General features: G+C 35.7%; 1 protein-coding gene across 1 annotated transcript in view; it reads left to right on the top strand.

The window, feature by feature from the left end:
- LOC109064576 (phospholipid-transporting ATPase IB-like) overlaps positions 1–21,972 on the top strand; it is a 55,152-nt gene that overhangs the window by 16,866 nt on the left and 16,314 nt on the right. Inside the window, exons 6-26 of the mRNA XM_042714908.1 lie at positions 504–602; positions 752–797; positions 1,523–1,563; positions 1,826–1,899; positions 2,082–2,151; positions 2,239–2,366; positions 2,451–2,562; positions 3,255–3,423; positions 3,553–3,680; positions 3,835–3,912; positions 4,001–4,089; positions 4,239–4,341; positions 4,573–4,678; positions 5,458–5,540; positions 5,632–5,681; positions 5,777–5,846; positions 6,088–6,172; positions 6,266–6,405; positions 7,769–7,907; positions 11,230–11,294; positions 19,944–20,116. Coding sequence (XP_042570842.1) covers positions 504–602; positions 752–797; positions 1,523–1,563; positions 1,826–1,899; positions 2,082–2,151; positions 2,239–2,366; positions 2,451–2,562; positions 3,255–3,423; positions 3,553–3,680; positions 3,835–3,912; positions 4,001–4,089; positions 4,239–4,341; positions 4,573–4,678; positions 5,458–5,540; positions 5,632–5,681; positions 5,777–5,846; positions 6,088–6,172; positions 6,266–6,405; positions 7,769–7,907; positions 11,230–11,294; positions 19,944–20,116 — 2,048 coding nt within the window. The remainder of the gene's footprint in view (positions 1–503; positions 603–751; positions 798–1,522; positions 1,564–1,825; positions 1,900–2,081; positions 2,152–2,238; positions 2,367–2,450; positions 2,563–3,254; positions 3,424–3,552; positions 3,681–3,834; positions 3,913–4,000; positions 4,090–4,238; positions 4,342–4,572; positions 4,679–5,457; positions 5,541–5,631; positions 5,682–5,776; positions 5,847–6,087; positions 6,173–6,265; positions 6,406–7,768; positions 7,908–11,229; positions 11,295–19,943; positions 20,117–21,972) is intronic.

The following is a 21,972-nucleotide window of genomic DNA, read 5'->3' as shown; positions in this document are numbered from 1 at the left end:
GCATGTCCATTTGTGTATTAAATCCATTTTTGGAAGTGATCCACTATTTCACTCTCATCCACAATGAGCCATTATGCACTCTCAGTTATGGCCACCATGTGATCCAACTTGTTAAGCCGGTATTGCATGAAAACAAGTGAGCAAAAAAGCTAAATAGCTAAAAGGTTTCTTCACTGTGTCATCTTATTTACTCATTACAGTGCTTTGCAAGGCAGCATTGTATTGATATTCCTCAAAAAACCTGTCTAAGTGGGTTGTTCTGTACCAGTAACACTCTACAATGACTTCAGCCTTTGTTTTGAAGTCTTAGTGTGCTATGTTTTATCACTTAGCATCCATATCCATGCTATATTCCAAATCTTGTGAAGTCAGATTAAGATTCTATTTTTTCCTACCGAAATTTGTTCATTTTAAAGTAGACAGGACTTTTCTAAAGCATGTTGTTTTACCACCAAAGTGTAGCACCTCATATTATATTTATCTGTGTACATTGTCAAATGCAGCAAATCCCTGATGTCTCACCGACGGGTCGCTACACAACACTGGTGCCCCTTATCTTTATTCTGACAGTGGCTGGGATCAAGGAGATCATTGAGGATTATGTGAGTATTCTGCTGAATGGAACAATGAATTAGCGTTAAACTGTCCAGACTATGTTTTGGCAACACTGGATAAGTGCATTGTCTTTGAAATGCAGTTGATATTTCGGATGAATAATGCTGATGAGATGTCACATGTTGTGTTCTTGCAGAAAAGACATAAAGCAGACAATACGGTGAACAAGAAAAAGACAACAGGTTGGGTATTACTATCATATCTGTATAACAGTGTCAGAAATTAACTAGGACAGCTCAGTAAAAATGCCACTAGAAGTAACAAAAATGGCCTAGAAAATTTGAGGACAAGACGTGCTTTTATCTGTTATCTAAGATTTTATATATATGTCAAAATGACTCTATTAGGCCTATCAAGTTATGGGTTTAGTGCTTTTGCAGTCATGGTAGTGACCTATATCTGTCAAATATTTGTATTCAGTCTCTTGGAGGCGAGTTCTGTTAAATATGTAGCAAATATGGTTTTGAAAACATCATGATGTACAACAACGATTCTTCTATTATTACTTTTTTTAAAAATTATTTTAATAAATATTCAAAATATTTTTACCCATGATCTTTAAAAACAAATTAATTATTTAATAATGTTAAATGTCAGTAATGTCAAAATGTATATTTACTTTTAATGTTTACTTTTTAAAATAATGTACATTATAACATTGTGATGCCAAATTAACCTCAGCATTTAAATTATTGATTTTTACATTTTAGTGTTTTTTATGCAAAATAGTATATCGTTTTAATGTTTTAAAAATAATTATTGCCTTTTTGTTATTGTTTAGAAAATGCCCTCATGATAGTGAAAATTGCTTCTTAATAAAAAAGTGAATTTCATGTTGTGTGATTCATTTTATATATTTATATATAGTCACAAGGGGAGTTTTTCTGATAATGTCATTATTTTCCAGTTCTGCGTAATGGAGCATGGCAGACCATCATATGGAAGCAGGTAACCCTGTCTTTCTCTCTCTCTCTACATCTTGTTTTTTTCTTACTCTACTCCTCTGTTTCTCTTCTTTCTGTCAATGATGCTTTCCTTTCTGTCCTGTTGTTTTTATTTTGGTAACACCTGCCTTTTTCTGTTCACCTTTTTGATTTTGTACTTCCTGCTGTGTATTGCTCCTCCTTTCTTTGTTTCAAGCACTGTGGTCTCTTTCTTAATCTTATTTTCTCCCTCTTCATGCTGTTGCAATGCTGCACCTGCCCACTAGGTGGCAGTGGGAGACATGGTCAAGGTGACCAATGGGCAGCATCTCCCGGCTGACATGGTCATAGTGTCCTCCAGGTCAGCACACAGTGTGTTTGTGTGTGTATCCGTGGGGTTTGTCATCATGTGTTTGTATTGTAGAGTGATTTATAGCTGTGAAAAATAACATGCATGTTATTTTGGGAATGTGTTTCAGGCAAATATATATGTTTGTGTGCAGCTGTTTTGTGTTCAAAATCTGCTGCTGTTTTGTCTTACAGTGAGCCTCAGGCGATGTGCTATACTGAAACATCCAACTTAGATGGTGAGACCAATCTAAAGATCCGACAGGTATGTATTACATATACGTTTTGTGTGTTATGTTTAATGTGTTTTAAGAGTTTAACATGCTTGTTGTTTGTGAAATGTGTGTTTCAGGGTCTCCCTCTCACAGCTAGTTTTCAGTCTCTGGAGGAACTGATGGTTTTGTCTGGTCGTCTTGAATGCGAGGGGCCAAACAGACACCTGTATGACTTCACTGGAACACTGCGCTTAGACAATCACAAGTATGTCAACTCGCTGTTAATGAGAATTTGAAATATAACTCACACACACACACTACAGTCAGTCATCGTGTGCTTGTATTACAGCCCAGCTCCTCTTGGGCCGGACCAGGTGCTGTTACGAGGCGCCCAGCTCAGGAACACGCAGTGGGTTGTGGGAATTGTAGTTTACACTGGACATGATTCCAAGCTAATGCAGGTAAGTGTGATCTCATAAAAGCTAGATGTGGACCATTGCTGTTACAGTTAACAAAAAAAAAATAATTATAAATATATAGAATAATATACAAAATGTAAAGAAATATTTCCTTGGCTTGGCTACTTACTGTATTATATGTATTATTAATAATAATTAAAGCTAAACAAATATAAAAATGACTGGAACGGAATAAAGTTAATAAAATAAACTAAAATTAAAATAAAAACTGAAAATATAAAATAAAAGCTAATTCAAAATATTAATAAATAGTGTAATAATAAATTCATTTTATATTATATAGAACAGTAAAATAACACTGATGTGGACAGTTATTTTGAATAACTGTAAAGGGTGAAAATGCTTTGAATTTTTTCTTATTTGTACCATGCAAATAAAGTACTGTATTATTTAAAGGAAATGCTATGAAAATACCATAGAGATAAATATGGTAACCATTCAGGTGGTTTTAATGGTGCAATCATCTGAAATTACTGAGGCTACATTTTTCTAATGCCTTTTATGGATAAAAACATATTCATGGAGTCATTATAGATGTAAATAGTAATATGCATCTACGTTACCATTCTAAGTTTTGTGGTCGGTATGTATGAATGCATGTATTACTGTATTTTGAACAGTAGTGTATATGCAAGGTGTTTGTTGAGCATTGATATAAAGTTGTCATCCTGCAGAATTCTACTAAAGCTCCACTGAAGCGCTCTAATGTGGAGCGCGTGACAAACATGCAGATCCTTGTTCTGTTCGGGATTCTCCTGGTCATGGCGCTGGTCAGCTCCATCGGTGCCGCCATATGGAACCAACAGCACACAGATGAGGCTTGCTGGTACCTTTCCCGTGCAGGTGAAACCCACAGCTGCTTTGCCCTTTCAACTATGGATTTAGAATATTAATTGTACCTTTTCACTTAATAGCACTTACTAAGACAAAAAGAAATGCTTTTGATAATTTTGCATGTGGTTGTGTATCCAGGTGACATCTCCCTGAACTTCTGGTACAATCTGCTAACCTTCATCATCCTCTATAACAACCTGATTCCCATCAGCCTCCTGGTCACACTAGAAGTGGTCAGATTCACACAGGCTCTCTTCATCAACTGGGTAAAGTAATAATAAACACCAATTACATTGGTATCAACTGTGTAATCACAATGTTAAAATATAGTGTTTTTCAAACTGTACCAAAACCATGAGCACAGAACTGTGATTTTGAACTATTGTGAATAAGTGTTTTGTTTGTCATGCATGTTTACAGGATACTGAGATGTATTATGCTGAAACAGACACTCCGGCTATGGCCCGAACATCCAATCTGAATGAAGAACTCGGCCAAGTGAGGAAAAGCTCCTCCTATTAACTCTTCCAAATGTTTATTTACCTCGACTCCAATACATCTCATTCACTGTCTTTTTCTTTTTTAGGTAAAATATCTATTTTCAGATAAGACCGGCACTCTCACCTGCAACATCATGCATTTTAAGAAGTGCACGATAGCTGGAATTACATATGGGTAATTGTAGTGTTCCTTTGTTTTCATACATCAATACACTCACATTATCTTTGTGCTTTGCATCGTTCTGGCTCTATTAGCGTGCATTGATCTGTTACTTTTTGTTTATATTTGTGTGAGTGGCCACTGATCTATAATGCTGTCTGCAGGCATTTCCCAGACCTGGAGTGCGATCGATCCATGGAGGACTTCAGGTCAGATACCACTGATTCTATCTCTGTCCTGTACCCTAGTGAATATTATGCAGGTCTAAGAAAATAACATTAATAATTATTTTTTTTTTTCATTCACCTCACTCACCCTCCACAAACAAGAAATAAACCCACTTAGATTAACCATCCCTCACCCATAAAAAACAAAAGAAAAAAATCATATAAGATCATTTTAGCTGTTCTTTTTCATACCTTGGAGATTAAAACACAGTTTCTTGTCGATTGTTATGTATGTTAATGGTTCAAATATGCCCTTTTTCCTTCTCTATAGCCCACATCCCCACAGATTTGTGAGTTTTTGACCATGATGGCTGTTTGTCATACTGTTGTTCCTGAGCGAGAAGGAAACCAAATTATCTTCCAGGCTTCCTCACCAGGTACCAAAACTTTCTTTATGGTTTCTGAATATTTGAAGCTGCTCCCTCAGTTTGATTTAGTAGTTAGCCAGTTAATTGTCACACTTAAAACAGTTTTCATATAATTAAAAAATGATATATTGAAAAACACACAAAAATAATTAAAAATGAACAATTCATATGTTATATGTCATAATGCTGTGATTGCCAGGCAGGGGATAAACCTAAAAACAATACAAAAAAACATTTCACGTCTTCCATTCCTTTTTGTCTTTCAAGTTTAGCTGTGTCATTTTTTGTAAAAAATTATATAAAAATATTAGATATTTATTTTAAATTTGTGTAAAGAAAATTACTAATATCAATTAATCATAATGTTTCATATAAATATTAATATAAATGTACTTATATTTTTTTATATATGCACATACTACTTCTAAAAATTCAATAAGGATGCATTAAATAAACAATGTTACAAAAAACATTTATTTCAGTAAAAGTCTTTTTAAACTTTCTGTTCATCAAAGTATCCTGGAAAAAATGCATCACAGTTTCCACAAAAAAACTGTTTCAACATTGATGAAATGTTTCTTGAGCACCAGATCAGAATTTTAGAATAATTTCTGAAGGATCATGTGACGCTGAATATTCAGCTTTGCACTACATGAATAAATTACATTTTAAAATAAATGTAAAAATAGAAAACAGTTATTTTAACATTTACAGAAGTACTGTGTTTACTGGAATTCTTTTAGCCTTGGGGACTTTTAACTGATGTTTCCATAATCTTGTGCTTTCAGATGAAGGAGCTCTGGTTAAAGGTGCCAAAAGTCTAGGATTTGTTTTTACTGCACGAACGCCACATTCAGTCATCATAGAGGCGGTTAGTGTGTGTTTTCTTGCCATTAATAATGAACCAAAACTCTTTGTATGGTTCCTATTTAATGCATGCATTTCTTGTGTTTGTTTCTCAGAGAGGAACAGAGCAGACATATGAGCTTCTTAATGTACTGGAATTCTCCAGGTAGGAACCTGTGAGCTCTTACACCTTCACACATACTCAGTCACAGCATCACAAATACTCTGTATGTTGTGTTTCAATGTCTGTCTTTCTTGCAGCAATCGCAAAAGGATGTCAGTGATCGTCAGAACACCTACAGGAAAACTTCGACTTTATTGCAAGGGAGCGGTGTGTGTTAAACCACATAATTAGCATAGAGACAGAATGTAAATGACCATTTAAAAGTTTGGGTCTGTGAGAAGAAGTCTCTTATGCTCTCCAGGACTGCGTGTATTTGATCAAACACAGTAAAAATAGTAATATTGTGAAATAATTTTTTTTTGTTGTTGTTGTAATATTATTTTTGTAATATATTATGAATATATGGCACAAGCCATTGTAATATAGTGATGTTGTGTATGTATCACAGGACAATATGATTTTTGAGCGTCTGAATGAGACGTCACAGTATAAGGACCTGACCGTGGCCCATCTGGAGCAGTTTGCCACAGAAGGTGAAGAATTTCTCAAGCTTCTCATTGTTTGAAGGTTTAACATTTTATCTTCTCTCTGGATTAGCTTTGGTTTGTGTTTGTTTGCACGTGCAGGGCTGCGGACGCTTTGTTTTGCGTATGTGGATCTTGAGGAGGGGGCGTATCAGGAATGGCTGAAGGAGTACAATCGTATCAGCACTGTGCTAAAGGACAGGGCGCAGAAACTGGAGGAATGCTACGAACTTATAGAGAAGGTACCTAATATTTTTAATATCTGTTATTTATGTATATATTATTGTATATTTTGTGTGTGTGTGTGTGAATGGAAATACTGTACCTGAACAAACCCTAAAGGTTCACACCAAGTATTATAACTATTTTAGTGTCCACACTAGTGGACAATAATGTCTGTTTATTCTAAGCGCACAATCGTCTGCAACTTTAAATTCTCGAGCTTGTTATTGCAGGATTGATTCTGATCTGATGCTGAATGCATCTTTTGTACATGGCTGTGCTCCAGATGCAGTGGTTTGACTGGTCAACAGGTGGCATTGTAACATTACATTTTCACAGTCGTGAACTCCGATGGTGCAGAAGTTCTTGCTCTGTTGTTCTCTCATTAACTGCTACAAGCTATACTCTCACTGCCTTCCCATCAGACTGGATGACACAGTACTGCAAAACTTTGAGTCTACTGATCAGAGATCTGAGCCTCAGGACACAGACGCTGTTATTTGGAGCAGTGAAAATCCAGTTTGTTGGGTTTTGTGTGCTTTTCAGGGCTCTGGCCCAGATTAGTAGTCTGAGGAGGGGTTGGTTTACCACAGCGAGGATAATAACCTGCACCAGTCTGCCAAGAGCCCCATAAAACCAGAGTCAACAACACTACTGTGTTACATCTGCACACACATAAATACACCAATACTCCTCCACATACACATACTCTCACACAGAGAAAGAGAAATTAAAAAGAATTGGATAAGACATGGTAAAAGATGGAGAAGAGAAGGTGTGGAATATGTTCAGGTTTCCTGTATTTACTGAATTTCTGTGTGTGGCTGTATTTAGTGTAGTAGTGTTTTCCAGCTATGGTTTGGGGTTTTTCAGTATCATGAATGATACTTCAAATCGTACAATGTTAAGGGTATGCTGTTACGTTTCTAAGGAAGCAGACTGTGGAGATTAAAACAAGTTTAAAAATCACATAGACTTGCATTAAAGGAGGCACTCAAGTCATGTGTAAAGACCATGTGTAAAGTAACATCATAATGCAAATTATTTTCTTATGTTAGCGAACAGGATGCAGAATTGTAAATAAAGTGATAATGTAAAAATTTAAATGTATTGAAGAATGAATTAAAATGATTTGAAATTCAGGAAATGCAATAAAATCTGTAATTTTAGTTTATTTAATAATACATATAAACAAAAAAGATTAATTACTAAAAAAAATAAACTAAAAATTTATATCAAAAAAAAATACTATATAATATTTATAAATTTGGTAAAATTAATATGGTCCAAATGAACTGTATGTGGGGAGGTTACCATTTTTATAGTTTAAATTATATATTTTTCTCTCTCTCATCTTCTTCTCTTTATTTTTGTCAAACGCAGAACTTGCTGTTGCTGGGTGCCACTGCAATAGAAGACCGACTGCAAGCAGGAGTCCCGGAAACCATAGCAACACTCATGAAAGCCAACATCAAGATCTGGGTTCTGACCGGAGACAAGCAGGAGACGGCCATCAATATTGGTGTGTGTCATACATATATATATATATTTATACCACAAAGTTACGTCAACAATATAACACCTTCTAAGTCCATAACTGATTATAACATGATGTTGCTGTTGTGGGTGTTTGACATCAGACGATCACAGCGGCACCCAGGGTGATGTACACAGTTAATATTCAACATTTATTCCTGTGCAAATATAATGCATCAGTGGGTCAAAGTGCTGAAAAAGCTGTTGGTCTGTAATTAGATTTTTTATGTTTGAAAATGTTATAAAAGAAGTCTCATATAGTCACCAAGGCTGCTTTTATATTGTCAAAACAAAACAGTGATATCATGAAAAAATAACATTGTTACAATTTAAAATATTTAAAAACTGTTATAATATATTATAATATAATTTCTGTTATGGCAAAGCTGAATTTGCAGCAATCATTACTCCAGTTTTCAATGTCACATGATCCTTCAGAAATCATTCAAATATGTTGATTTGGTACTCAGTTATTATCAATTATTATTGCTGCTGAATTGTTAGTAATTTTTATACACTTTTCATATTTACATAGGAAATAATAATAGCTGTTGAAAATTCAAGTTTACCCAAGTATACTACAACAGAAAATGGTTACCCTCAGATGAATAAATACAATTTTAAAGTATACTACAACAGAAAATGGCGACTAAAACAGTCGCATTTGCGACCATAAATATTAATTTGCGAGTGACGTTTTTGCTGAGGTCGCCACTGGCGACCTAAGTCCGCCACTGCGACTACCCGCCGAAGCTCCTCAGGATTTAACCGCTAAAAAAGTTTTCTCCGTCGGATGATTTGCTTCATTCTAGCAGCGCCCCGTCTGTGATAAAACGAACTCGGGCCAAAGGTTAATACACACAACTACACCGAGTGTAGACCTGCCGCATGTACAGCAGCTTTCAGCCGAGATCGGCCCATAGAGAAAAAGCCGTCTGTCAGCCAGAAGTGATTTGTAGAGTCGGCGCGGCTCTGGCTCATTATCTTCTCACCGATGCCGAGACTGAACCGACAGAGACGCATTTCAGCCAGCATCAGCCCGAGTGTTATTGCTATCTGGGTATATATTTACATGTTATAACTTAAAAATTTGAATGTTATGCCTTTCTTCCTAATTGTTTTGCGATCAGATCTTTTGTTATGTTCACGTATTAAACTGAGACGATGCGCATCAAAGTTTTAGTGGAAAAAGAAACAGTCCTCATCTCTGCCGCACATCAGTGCTGACGCACACAGTCTGGTAAATGCAGCTCCGCTGTGCAGCGAGAGAGAAATGACGGAGACGTAAGAAGGGAAAGTGCAGAAAATACAGCGTCTATTTCGTGCACAACTTGAACAAACTAGAACAGGTAAAGCTGTCAGCTGTATGAATATTGGCAATATCGTTAACAATCCTCGTTTATAATAATTACTAATATGGCTTCTTCTAAACAAGATCTTGGTCTGTGTTCTTTTATTGCGTGAATGCGTGGGGTTATGGTTTGCGGCACGATGTATGTTAAAATACATCGTGTATACACTCACTAAACAAAGAGTGACAGCTTTTTCAGTGGTAATGAGCACTCTTTGCAAGCTTTCTAATGATCCATTTAAAAAGTAGAACTTTGTTTTTCAGCCACACACAACGTTGCAAAAGTTTCAGGAATGACATCTGCATATTTATGTGGGATTCACTCTCGAAGTAGCAGTGATTGACACAATGATGACCAAAGCAATAGACGGGAGAAAATATGTGAAAAAGGGCATTAAGACAAGAGCACCCTCACTAATTTTAGAAGCACCCTCAGTGATTATTTCTGGAACCTGGTTAATACGCTTTTATTGCAAAACTATATACAACAACAACAAAATACAAATTTAATAAAACAATTGAATAAATGCATATTTATAAGTTAAGCACTTAACTAAAATAACTAGGCTATTAATAATTATTAGAGAAGGCTGACTATAATCAGCTTGCTTCCATTTAATAAGATAAGCCTACTCCTCATCTGAATTAGAAAAAAAGCGCTTCGTCTTCAGTGATGCAAGAACGTTTGAGCATACACGTAATCTCTGAGCAAAAGCAGAGCCAATTCATAAAATAACAATGTATATTTAAAAGCACACATCCAGTTTTGTGTGAGTGAAGGAAATCCACTTGCGAGTGGAGATTCGTGCTCCGCGCATTACATGGATCACGTAACATTATGCGCTCTCAATATCTGTCAAATATCACGCTATAGAAACCGCCTAAAATTAAGTATAAAGAGAAGAAGAAAGCGGCCCTAGGCAGCTACACATGCCAGGATACGCCACTGCCAGATGCAGTTAGAAATTTACTAAAAACAAGTCTATCGCAAGACATCTGGTGGGGGGTGGGCACCTGGGGTGGCCAGCCAAATTTCATGGGGGGGCCGGTGCCACCCCTGGCCACCACGTAGACACGCCTCTGAGGAGGAACCCAAGCTACACCCAGTGGCCAAGTGATGCTTATGCTCCATGGATACTGGTACAGACTCTGTGTAATGAACAATTCTTTGTGACTGTAGATTTCAAGCTGGAAAAGACATTTAGTTCCCACTTTAAGTGAACCTTAGTTCCCAGGTCATCTACAAGATGGATTAAAATGCTGATAAAGTCAAGAAAAGATGAGACAAACACATGACAGTGTGATTGAAATGTTAAAATGTAAATAAATATATAATAATAATCATAAAATAAATAAAACACGTTTAACCTAAAAAAAATTATTTGGCTCCTAAGTTTTTTTCTTATAGGAGCCAATTTTCGATGTTTTTGTTTGGAGCCCTGTGGTTATTTCAAATTTTAATATTTTTAACAGTATTACTGTTTTTACTATAGTTTTGGTCAAATAAATGCAGCATTGGTAAGCATTAATTCCTTATTTCAAAAAATCTTAATTATTTCAAACCTTGATGAAAAATTTATTTTTTACTCCATAGTACATTATATTTTTAAGCTAAAATACTTGCTTGTATTTTAATTTCAAAGTAAATTACAGGCAGCTGCTTTAAATTAGACTGACAAAGAAGTACAATGAAACAACACAATACAATATCAAACAGACACTGACTGAAAACACACACTGGAGATGAACCAGTGGACAAAGTCAGACCGATAGGCAGTCAGGCGGGCGCTGCAAACAGACGGCTCAAAATAAATTGGGTGAGACTGGAGATGAACCAGTGGACAGAAGACAGGCATTAGTGGGTAATGACAGATATACAAAGAGGTTAAGTTGTTGTTGGGGCGTGTATGTGTGGCTTTGTGTAACGCCTCTACTGTAACTGTCCTCTGTGTCTCAGGTTACTCCTGTAAGCTGGTGTCACATGGCATGTCCCTCGTCATCGTCAATGAAGATTCCCTGGATGTGAGTACATATTGTGTTTTTATATGAGTGTGTGTGTTAAGTGTTCTCAGACTGTCTCTGGAGGACGCTGGGTGTGGACAGGTGAGGGAAGTGTGTGTCTTTGTTCTCGTACAGGTGAAGGTAATTAAGGTGTCTGGTGTCATCATTGAGAACATAATGAATGCGTGATGGATCGTATGGAAACACATATGAGCAAAACACACATATATGATATGACATAAAAGCACATGAGAAAAAGCTGAAAAGCACACACAGGTGTTTTTTCAGTTAGAGGAATGTTTCTGTTCTCTAGGATGATTTTAAAGAAAAAATGCTTTAGCAAATACTTCATCATTCCAGTTTTAAAAGGTGAATTATAATGGCTATCAATTTTATTGCGTCTCTTTGATAATGTTTTCCTTATTTCTCAACTATTCTCTACTTCGTCAGCTTCTCTATTTTTCTCTCTCACACACACACACAAGGTTAATTACTTCCAGACAAAAAAGTCATAATAGGGAGCTCTTAAAGTCTCCGATCTCTGAAAACAGTCGGCCAGACAGCAGAGCATCACACACATATAAACACATTTCACATTGATAACGGTTTGTAACACTGTTGCCAGATTTTGGGCTTATTTTGTTTCCAGTTATTCTGTTTGTGAAATGAAAACAGTATGTTCAGATGGGTTGGATTGTTGTTGTTGTTGGAGACTTTAAGAGGCCATGCTATATTGTAAATATACTTATGGCTAAAGGGTATTGTTGCCCCTCAGTAGCATCAAATTGCTTATATTAACCCCCCTAGATCTGTTTTCAGATGAGAAGCATGAGTTTGCACGAGTGCTGAATGTTGCATGTGATTAAAAAAGGTTGTATCGATATAAGATGCTATAACATTGTGACCCTTAGCAATAGTCAGAACATGTTGAAAAATACACTTCTGTCAGTAATGTTTTGCATCGTATTCCATTGTTTTCAGCAACAGTATGCTCATGAATATGGAGTTACATTATAGTTATATATTTTAGTGAACTAAAAAATCTCAAAGAAAATGTAATGTTTTATGTATATCTATTAAGATAGATTTACTTGTGTACCCAACCATTAAGTTTGGGCTTTGAAAGATTTTTTTTAATGTTTTTTAAAAAGTTGTCCTTTATGTTCACCAAGGCTGCATTTGTTTGATCAAAAATACAGTAAAACAAGCAAAAAAAAAAGTTAAAATAATACTGCAAAATACTATTACAATTTAAAAATTGTGCTACATATTGACCAATCAGCATCCAGAAATGGATCTGTTTTATAAGTGTGTATTAACTATTCTTATTTTATCAATAATTACCTGCCATGTCGCTTTTTTTTTGTCTTTTTTTTTGATGTAAAAAAAAAATATGCCGAAAATTCATGCTCGGTGTGAAAATTCATGCAACTAATTGGTTCAATCTGAAGCCTACAACCTGGCAACAAGTTTTTGCGGTTGCAATGGATGGCAATTAATAAATGATAGTGTTGTTTTTGTTCTGCCTCTAATAGGCCGCCATTTGTAGTAATCAATATTGCGCTTTTAAAAGTTGTCCAGCCACATTATTGGATTTATTGAATGGCCTTCTATTTGTATATTTTATGCAGCTAGTAAAAAAGCATAGTAAAGATTGATATTTGAGGAGATGGGCAGCTTTCATTTCGGTTAAAATCTCCAAAGGAATTCTTTCTTATCTTACCAAGCTCTTAAAATAACCCACAATACCTCAGACACTGCTGAGGTGAGCCTAATGACACAGCTGTGCGTGTCTGTGTGGAAGATATGGAGTGTGTGAGTTTGTGAATGAGAGAGAGTGTGTGACAGCTGTCGTTTTGTGTAACACACAGTTGGGCCAACACATCACACTCCTCCATGTCTGTCGTCTATATAATGCACAGATACGTTCATCGTTGTTGATGGTATGATTGGTCGATTTTCTCTGTCTCTCCTGTCACACAACTCCTCCTTCGTCTGTCAGCGGCTCCCAAATTTACAGGAACAGTGTGTGCATTAGAGTGTGTTCAAGCATAAGTGTGTGTATCGGATGAGGAGTAACACGATCTCCTTTTGGCGCTCAATCTCGTCAAAACAAATTCTGCCAGCACAGCCTCCTGGGTAAACATGATGGCTTTTGACTCAGACTCTGTGACAAGTTCCATCTGTCACTCTGCTGTGACACACACACACACACACACACACACACACACACGATCCCATTCAGACAGCTGGTGTCCTTGTAACACACACTGAGGCATTCTTACCCAGACATTTTCTTTGCCTCCTTCCTTTGTTGCACATATTCTTTCCATGGCTCACACATATTTGTTCTTACTTTCCCAGACATACATACACACACATACACACACACACACTGCTGTCTGTCTGATCTTTCTGATAGGCTGCGTTCCACATTTGCTGTCACACTGCCTGCATTACATGACTTACACAAACACACTCTCTGTAATCATCATTAATCATACACACACAGTTTGTGCTCCTCTTTTCTGTTCTCTTTGTGTAATACAAATGCTATACATAGCACATAGAGGTCAGCACATGCACAAGACGGCTGGCATGTGATTGAAATCTCTCTGTCACGCACTCTATTTAGGGGCCAGGTATCACACAGGTATCCACATGTTTGTTTGCTTTATAAGTATGGGGCTGTTTCTGTCTTTTAAAAGGATAGCTCGCACTAAAATGTAAATTCTATTAGTATTTTCTCATAGTTTGCTGTCGATCCATACTCGTATGAGGTTATTTTGTCTGTGAAATGCAAAAGATGATCATTTTGAAGTTCATGCAGCTATAGTGACTCCAAAAACAAATACCATAATTGTAGTTGATATGACTTATATTCCAAATAAACCATTCCTTTATAAAGTCTTTATGTGGTTTCTGTTAACTTTTATGGCAAGAAAGGAACTATTAAGTGAACCATTCCTTTATAAAGTCTTATCTTATATAGTGAAACATTATTATTATCCATACTTTGAACACTTAGGATAGAATATGTTTGAAATTTCTGAGGACATTTGGAATAAAAACAAAGCAAAAAGATGCCATTGCTGATCAATACTTTTGCTTTTATAAAATCTAATCTATATTTATATATATATATATATATATATATATAGATATATATATATATACTTTAAAATCTAAACATATTTAAAAGTTAAAAATATTTATATATTATTTAAAACATTAATGTCCGTACTTTCACTCTAGATCAATTTAATGCATCCTTGCTGAATACTTTAAAATCTAAACTTTTGAATGGTTGTGTGTGTGTGTGTGTGTGTATACTGTATATAATTCTATAATATAAAGTAATTATATAGTAATTCTGTTCTCTCTCTCTGTGTGTGTGTGTGTGTGTGTCTTTCTCTCTCTCTCTGTGTGTGTGTGTGTGTGTATGTCCGTATGCTTTTTATTATGTGTGTGTGTGTTTGAGAGAGAGAGACCACATTGCCTTATGCTGTTTAGGACACAACTGCCTTGTTGCTACACTGCCATTGAACAGATAAGGTGACCTGTCATGTCACAGCAGTTGGGCTTAATGTCTCACTCACTTGTGTGTGTGAGAGTGTGAGTGTGTGTGAGAGTGTGAGTGTGTGAGTGTGAGTGTGTGTGAGAGAGAGATTTCTCTATGAATGGAGAATGTGATCTGTGATATGTAACACCAAAGGGGCCTTTCTCTCTACTCTAAATATAAATGTGATAAGATCCTTTTCACAGGAACCTGAGAACACAACAAAGCTGCAGTGTGTGTATGTGTGTCTGTGTGTGCCCTTGTACAGTAGTCTTTTCTATAAATGTATGTGTTTGTGAGAACATGTACACTCTTCAGTTCCCAGCACAAAGACCTACAGAAAATAACATTTATCTTGGATCATGAAATACTTTTACTTCTGATATCTGTCAGGGAATGACATAGAAAAATGTACAGCACATCCAAAATAGAGGAAGTCTGGAGTCTAAATGAGGCCTTATTAATGGGTAAAACACTAGTTTTCTCTAGAGTGCCTCATCAGGATTTCTAAGGAAGAGGGCTCGAAATTACAGAGTAACATCTGTCTATCACCAGCAGCTGTCCAGTAGTCTCTGTCCACTCATCCCATCCTGTCAATCAAATATCTCTTTAAATCTTTAAATCTCATCACCACCTGAACTCATCCAACACACTGACTGCATCTCACATCCTTTGGGAGACACTACTAGTTTTACATACTATATAGCAAGGGTTCCCAACCTTTTCTTGTCAGTTGAACCCCTGGGAGTGTTTGTTTTATATGTTTATTTATTTATAATTAATACCCTAGATATTTTAAGTAATGGTTTAAAATTTTGTTAATTTTAATAAATAACAATTAGACAGATTTTTGTATGTAAAACTAATGTTTGATATTTTTATGGTTTTAATTTTACACATTTAAAAAATGAGGCATTTTTGATTGCCATTTCACACCATTAAATGCATCAAAAAACTGATAAAACATCTACTATAATGCAATTAAATATTTGCAATTAATGTTGCTTTCAAAATATATTTTAGTGTTAACAGTTTTTAATATGGTTCATTTCAGTAATTTTTTTTTAATTAATTTGGTATCAATAATGAACAATTCTCATATATATTTACATATATATTCATTTTATACATTTAATTTTATATATATATATATATATATATATATATATATATATATATATATATATATATATATATATAATTTTTAATTCTACTAATGAATGAATTTATTTGTCTGTTTTTGCTTTTGTAAAGTAATAGCATTATAGTCAGTAAAACTGTATGTCTTACTGTAATGCAGGATGAATTCTGTGTTCATGGTTTTGTTTGTCCAGGGATTAAAATTTGGTGACTGTTAGCGGTCCCCATGCACACGTCGCTGGCAGCTGTAGTAGCGTGAGGTTTGACTGGCACGTTCTTCAGGCTTATTAGCATCTCTGTGTTGGAGTTTTAGGATGTTTACTGCAACACGAAGCTAATTGCTCACACACACACAAACCCACGCACCCAATCATTCACAAACATTTAGGAGGTCATTTATATGGTAATTTAATTGTTAAATAAATAAGATATGCAAACAGTCCTGTTAGTCCCAAATAAAGATTTATAAACTTGCACCTTGGAGAGAGACACATTGACACATCCTGTTCAAGAGTTAATACTAAATCACACCAGCCGTGAGTGACTAATGGAGAGAGAGCGGAAAAGAGAGAGCAGTCTTTAATATTAAACTGGGAAATTTAGTTGGTAATAAATTACCAGTAGCAGTTTTCTTAGGCCACTGTTTATACACTTAGACACACACACACACAAATACTTTGACTTTCAGCACTCCCTTGATCCATAATCGGTCTTAATTCTTCCATTACATTTCTGTTTTTCTTTCCCTCATGTTTTCCCGGGAAAGGTGAAAGCAAACAGGAATTCCTGAATGAAAAGATAAACACACACACACAAACATTAGCAGGCTAAACATGTTTAGGTTGAGCTGAGGAGAGGAGATGAGCTCTAGTTACTCAGGAATCTTGATGGCTGATCTCAACTCTGCTATAAACCATTTCCCAAAACCTCAAGCTGCCTCACTCCCCTGCCTACACAGGCAGCTGCCTTCTGAGGGAACATCCTAACCACCTTGGAATGCTCTACATAGACAGAAACTTAAACACAGGAGACTCAACTTGCAGTTTCAATATATTAGCATATTGCTAAGCTAACAATTCAATAACAAAGCCTATAGAATACTCAAGACGTGTCACTCATATAGTTTAAAATGGGGAAAAATGCAACACTCAATATGGCCGCTCAATTTCAGGAAGCCCCGCCTTCTGAATGAAAGAGCCAATCGCTAATCACTGCAGCTGCCGTTAGAAGTCCCGGTTGCTTATAGAAACAGTCAGTGCACTGAGACGTGTGCTCAGGACTGCGCATGCACACTGGCTGATCTAGCCTGAAAAATAAGCTTTTTATAACGCTATTAAAACAAAAATAATATAATACATGACACAGATTTCTTTGGTGACTTCAAATATGAAATTTAATCGTAAGCTTAGTGAACAGTTTTGGAGGTTTTGATGTTTCCCCATTCTAAGAGATAGGAGTTGTAAACATGGCCGCCAAGTGACATGACTTAAAAGAACTTTGTCAATAATCAATATAAGCATAAAAATACAGACAGATAGTAAATAACATATCCAATTTGTATGGGGGTCAAAGACGAAAAAGTGTTTAAGCATAAAAAAAAGTGTAATACTGCTTTAAACTGTTGTAGTTTTCCCCCCAAAAAATGCAAAAAGTTTTCTGTTTTATTTAATAGCAATTTTGTTTTTGTTTTTCAGAGCAAAAAATAAATATCTTACATTTTCCCCTGATTTACAGAAGACACACAAAAAAATCACACAGTGTAACAATCTTGTCAGGCACATATACAAAAAAAAAAACAATTTATGACATTAAAAGACTAATTACGTTCACCCCAAATACTAATTAGTTGTAATTTTACATTTTTAAAAATTCGCCACTATCTTAGGTTTTGCCCATTTGTCAGTAAAAATATCATACTAATTTAAAATTTGCATAAAAATTTAGTATGCTCCATTATTCTTTTAGATATTTTAATATGTATACGTCAGAATAAGCATGTTGTTTGAATTTTTGCATAAATATTGTGTTGCACTGAATGACAGTGTAACATTATTTCAACCAAATTTTGACATTTTATTCTCCAAAAACTTATTTAAACCTTAAAAGTAGACATTTTACTTACATTTAATCTGCTTTCTATGGACACAAAATCACTTTTGTACATTTCTTTTGATGCGGACATCTTAACGTCTTTGACCCATGGGCTATTTTCAGCAACACTTTTCAGCGTTGAAAGAAATTGTGCGCTTATTAATATTTCATGTAGCTTTGTCCACCATCTTGAAATTATTATGTTTTTCACTGAGCTCACTCTTGGGAAAAAGTACATATACTTTTAAACAGAGTACTTGGGTATTAATATATGGAATTAATTTACCAATATACGTAAGTGCAAACTGAAAGTAATGTTTTGAAACATTTAAATGCATGTTATTTACAATTAAATTAAAATGTATTATATTTCAAATTTATATTAAATTTCACAAATCTATTTTTAGAATTATGATTAAAGTGTACTGCCGAATGTACTGACCAGCATTTAAACTAAAATAAACCTTCATGTAATTCTATTGAAGCTTATCTATCATGTATTTAAATATATTTGTAATGACACATTTGCAATTAAGTAGATTTAAAAAATATTTACTTTTAAATGATTATTGAATATATTGATATTGATTATTGAATTATAATCCAATTATAATTACATATGTTTTAGTTTAACACATCAATTAAGTGTACTTTAAAGCGTTATAAAACTATTAAAACTATAATTTAAAATGTGCGTTAAAGTACAACTTTATATTTTGCGTTATTACTAAGTATAATTTTTTTTAAAAGTGTTCATAAGTGTAAGACAGTCATGAAAGTACACTTAAGTGGCCTTTTATTTCATTTAGATTATTTTATCTGCAAGTAGTTTTTAAAAAACATACTTTTAAGATTTTAAATACACCACAAGTGCACATTCGGTACAATTAAGTGCCATTCACATGGGCATTCTGGGATAAAGTGCACATATTATGCCTTAAAATACTACGTATGTAGGCAGCTCACTGAGTTTTGGAGCAGAGCAATAGTTTCAGCAAGATATTGATTAGAGTCGGCAGTATGGAGTGAATGCATCCTTTGTGTTAAACACAGGCTGTCGTAGCACTGACAGAGACTTCAACAGCTGCGTTCATGTATGTTAGTGTGTGTATGCGTGTGTGTGTGGCCGCCAGCGCCGTGCCTCGTTGCGTGCTGCGTCGTCCACATGGTTTTCGTTACAGATTGAAGGATGTTTATTTTCTCTATTAGTGATTCTGTCCCATTATCAAGATCTCAATCAGAAACCGCCTGCAACCACAATTCAATAAATACAAACGCACATATTTCTCTTTTTATCTTTCCATGTCTTTTAGTCTCATTCATGCACACATACATGTTTGTCTACTTATCTAAACGTACAGATACCTGTTGTTTTTTAAAAAAAGCAAACTAGCTTGCATTAAGTTCTTGACAAACTTTTCTTTCCTTTCTCCTTACTTTATCATATTTCTCTTTCTCTCTTCCCGTATAAAGTTCTTGTTGGCCAACAGTTCATGCTTTTGAGTCCTTTAAGGGCTTAGTGTGTCTCGGGTGACGGGATGATGTGTAACAGGTGTGTGTGTGTGTGTGTGATTGTGGCGCTAACAGCCCCAATGACACCACTTAAAACATCCCCTTCAACTTCCTTTGGCATTACGCTCTTGCTCTGATATGTGCGTGTGATCTGTGTGTGTGCGTGAGAAGTGTGTGGATTGTACAGTTAGGGAAATAAATGTGTGCTGGCATGTTTCTCAGGAAAGGATTGAAGTGGTTTTATATAGCAATAGACATGGTATAGAAATTAAACCGTAAAACTGACAAATATGAATGTATTGTTATATATGTATTTATGGGTTTTTAGTATGTGTGGTTATAAATTTTCTCCCTTTCTTGCCCCCCAGGCAACCAGGGCCACACTAACAGCTCATTGCTCCTCGCTGGGTGACAGTCTGAGGAAGGAGAATGAGTTAGCGCTCATCATAGATGGACAGACACTCAAATACGCCCTCTCTTTCGAAGTGCGTCAGGCCTTCCTCGACCTCGCACTGTCCTGCAAGGCCGTCATCTGCTGCAGGTACTGTATACAGACACAAACACCCATAAAAATCCTCACAGATGACGCATGTAAAATTACAAGAACTTCATATGCATTAGTCTCAGCTTTCCCACCATATAATTGCATTGTTGTTTAGGAGACACATTTATTTATTTATTTTGGGTATTAATTCAGGCATTAGCACTGAACAGCTCTGTGTGTGTGTGTGTGTGTGTGTGTGTGTGTGTGTGTGTGTGTGTGTGTGTGTGTGTGTGTGTGTGTGTGTGTGTGTAAACCCGAAAAAAAAAACTACCTTTATTTCTCAAATTGAGAGATTTTACTCTGCATGGATGTGCATGTGTGTGCTGAAAGGTTGTGTCTTGCCCTGAGTGACTAAATAACTGCTGAAAATAAGCACTTGGCTTCCGGAACAGAGAGGCTATGCGGAGGTAATGTAATATACTGAGCTCTGTGCAAATGTCAAACTAATGACTCACTTACTGTCATTATACACTCACACACACTCTCACACACAGGTAGACAATGCAGTCTTTCACATCACATTGTTGAGTACTGTAAATGTTTATCTGAACATAATCTGAATATAAATAAGCTTGCTGTAAGCCACAGACAGTTCTGATTCGATAATAAAGTGTGTTTCCATCTGTGAGAGGGAGTTGCTGACTTGCTGTTGCATGAAGTCCATATCCGGACTGTGGTCTCCAAGGCCCTACAAACCGACTTAACCAACCCCTGCAGCACCCCCCACACTGTCCCGAACCGCACAAATCCTCAGACAACCAGCAGAGAGGAGCACAAGTGTGTGTGTGTGTGTTGAAGGCTTTAACCTTCTTATTGTGTGTGTGTGTGTGTGTGTGTGTGAGTGCTCCATGCATGGTTTCCTGAGTTCACACTCTGTTTGTTTAAAGAGCTGCTTTAACCTTCTTATTTTCTGCTCAGTTCCACCATGAAGAACATTAGCCAGCCTTTCATCTGTCTGCTGCCTCAGATCTCCCCCCGGCTCACTGTGATTGTGTGAGGTATAGAGTTATAGTGGAAAAAGGGTGGAATCGATCAACAAAATGACAAGAGAAAGTGCTTTGGGGGGGGATTTGTCTTTTCAATTTTCAATTTTTATGAGTATACCATGCCCACGCTATTAGGGAGATCATACGTCTCTAGTAGCTCACACATTTTTTCTGGCCAATTTTGAAAACTTTGTTTTTGCAGCACTTCTAATGTTACGGGTGTCCTTTTGGTTAAGTATTTATGTTGTAGCATTTCTCATTTGTTGGGTAACAGCTGCTAAATGAATAAATGTGAATGTATGTCAATGCTCATTCATTTTCATTGAAAATCCAAATCACATCCAACACCTTCTATTGGGAGATTATGTTGTGCTTCTCTGTTTCTAAGAAGTTTCATGATTAGATGTCTTCTGGATAAAAAAGTGCTGTGGTGATATCATGAATTGTTTTAATACCCTGGTGTTAAGTTAAGCTATTTATTAAAAAAAAAAAAGAAAAAAAAAAATGATACTATTATTTTGTTTTTCCAGAATATTGTAGATACCAGTGGAGTTGCCAAATTATGACTATGATAATTAGGAACAATCCACCAACAATACTTATGAAATATGAAAAAAAAAAATGAAAAAAATTAATAAAATTTGAACGTGTACAAAAACTGGGCTAAAAGGCTAATTAGCAGTAAAGTGGTACACTATTCTACTGTAAGCTAGTAAACTTTAATAAAATGAAGTGTTTACTTTCACAATTTATATCTTAAATACTAATATTTGTGACAGAACTTAAAGGAATAGTTCCTCTAAAAATGTCAATTCTGCCATCACTTACTTACTGTAATGTTGTTCCAAACTCTGGATTTTTGTTCAT

This window comes from Cyprinus carpio, chromosome A24 (genome assembly GCF_018340385.1).
Source record: "Cyprinus carpio isolate SPL01 chromosome A24, ASM1834038v1, whole genome shotgun sequence".
Classification (NCBI taxonomy): Eukaryota; Metazoa; Chordata; class Actinopteri; order Cypriniformes; family Cyprinidae; genus Cyprinus; species Cyprinus carpio.
Note: the sequence above shows the minus strand (reverse complement) of the source record. Positions and strands in the feature narration are given on the sequence as shown.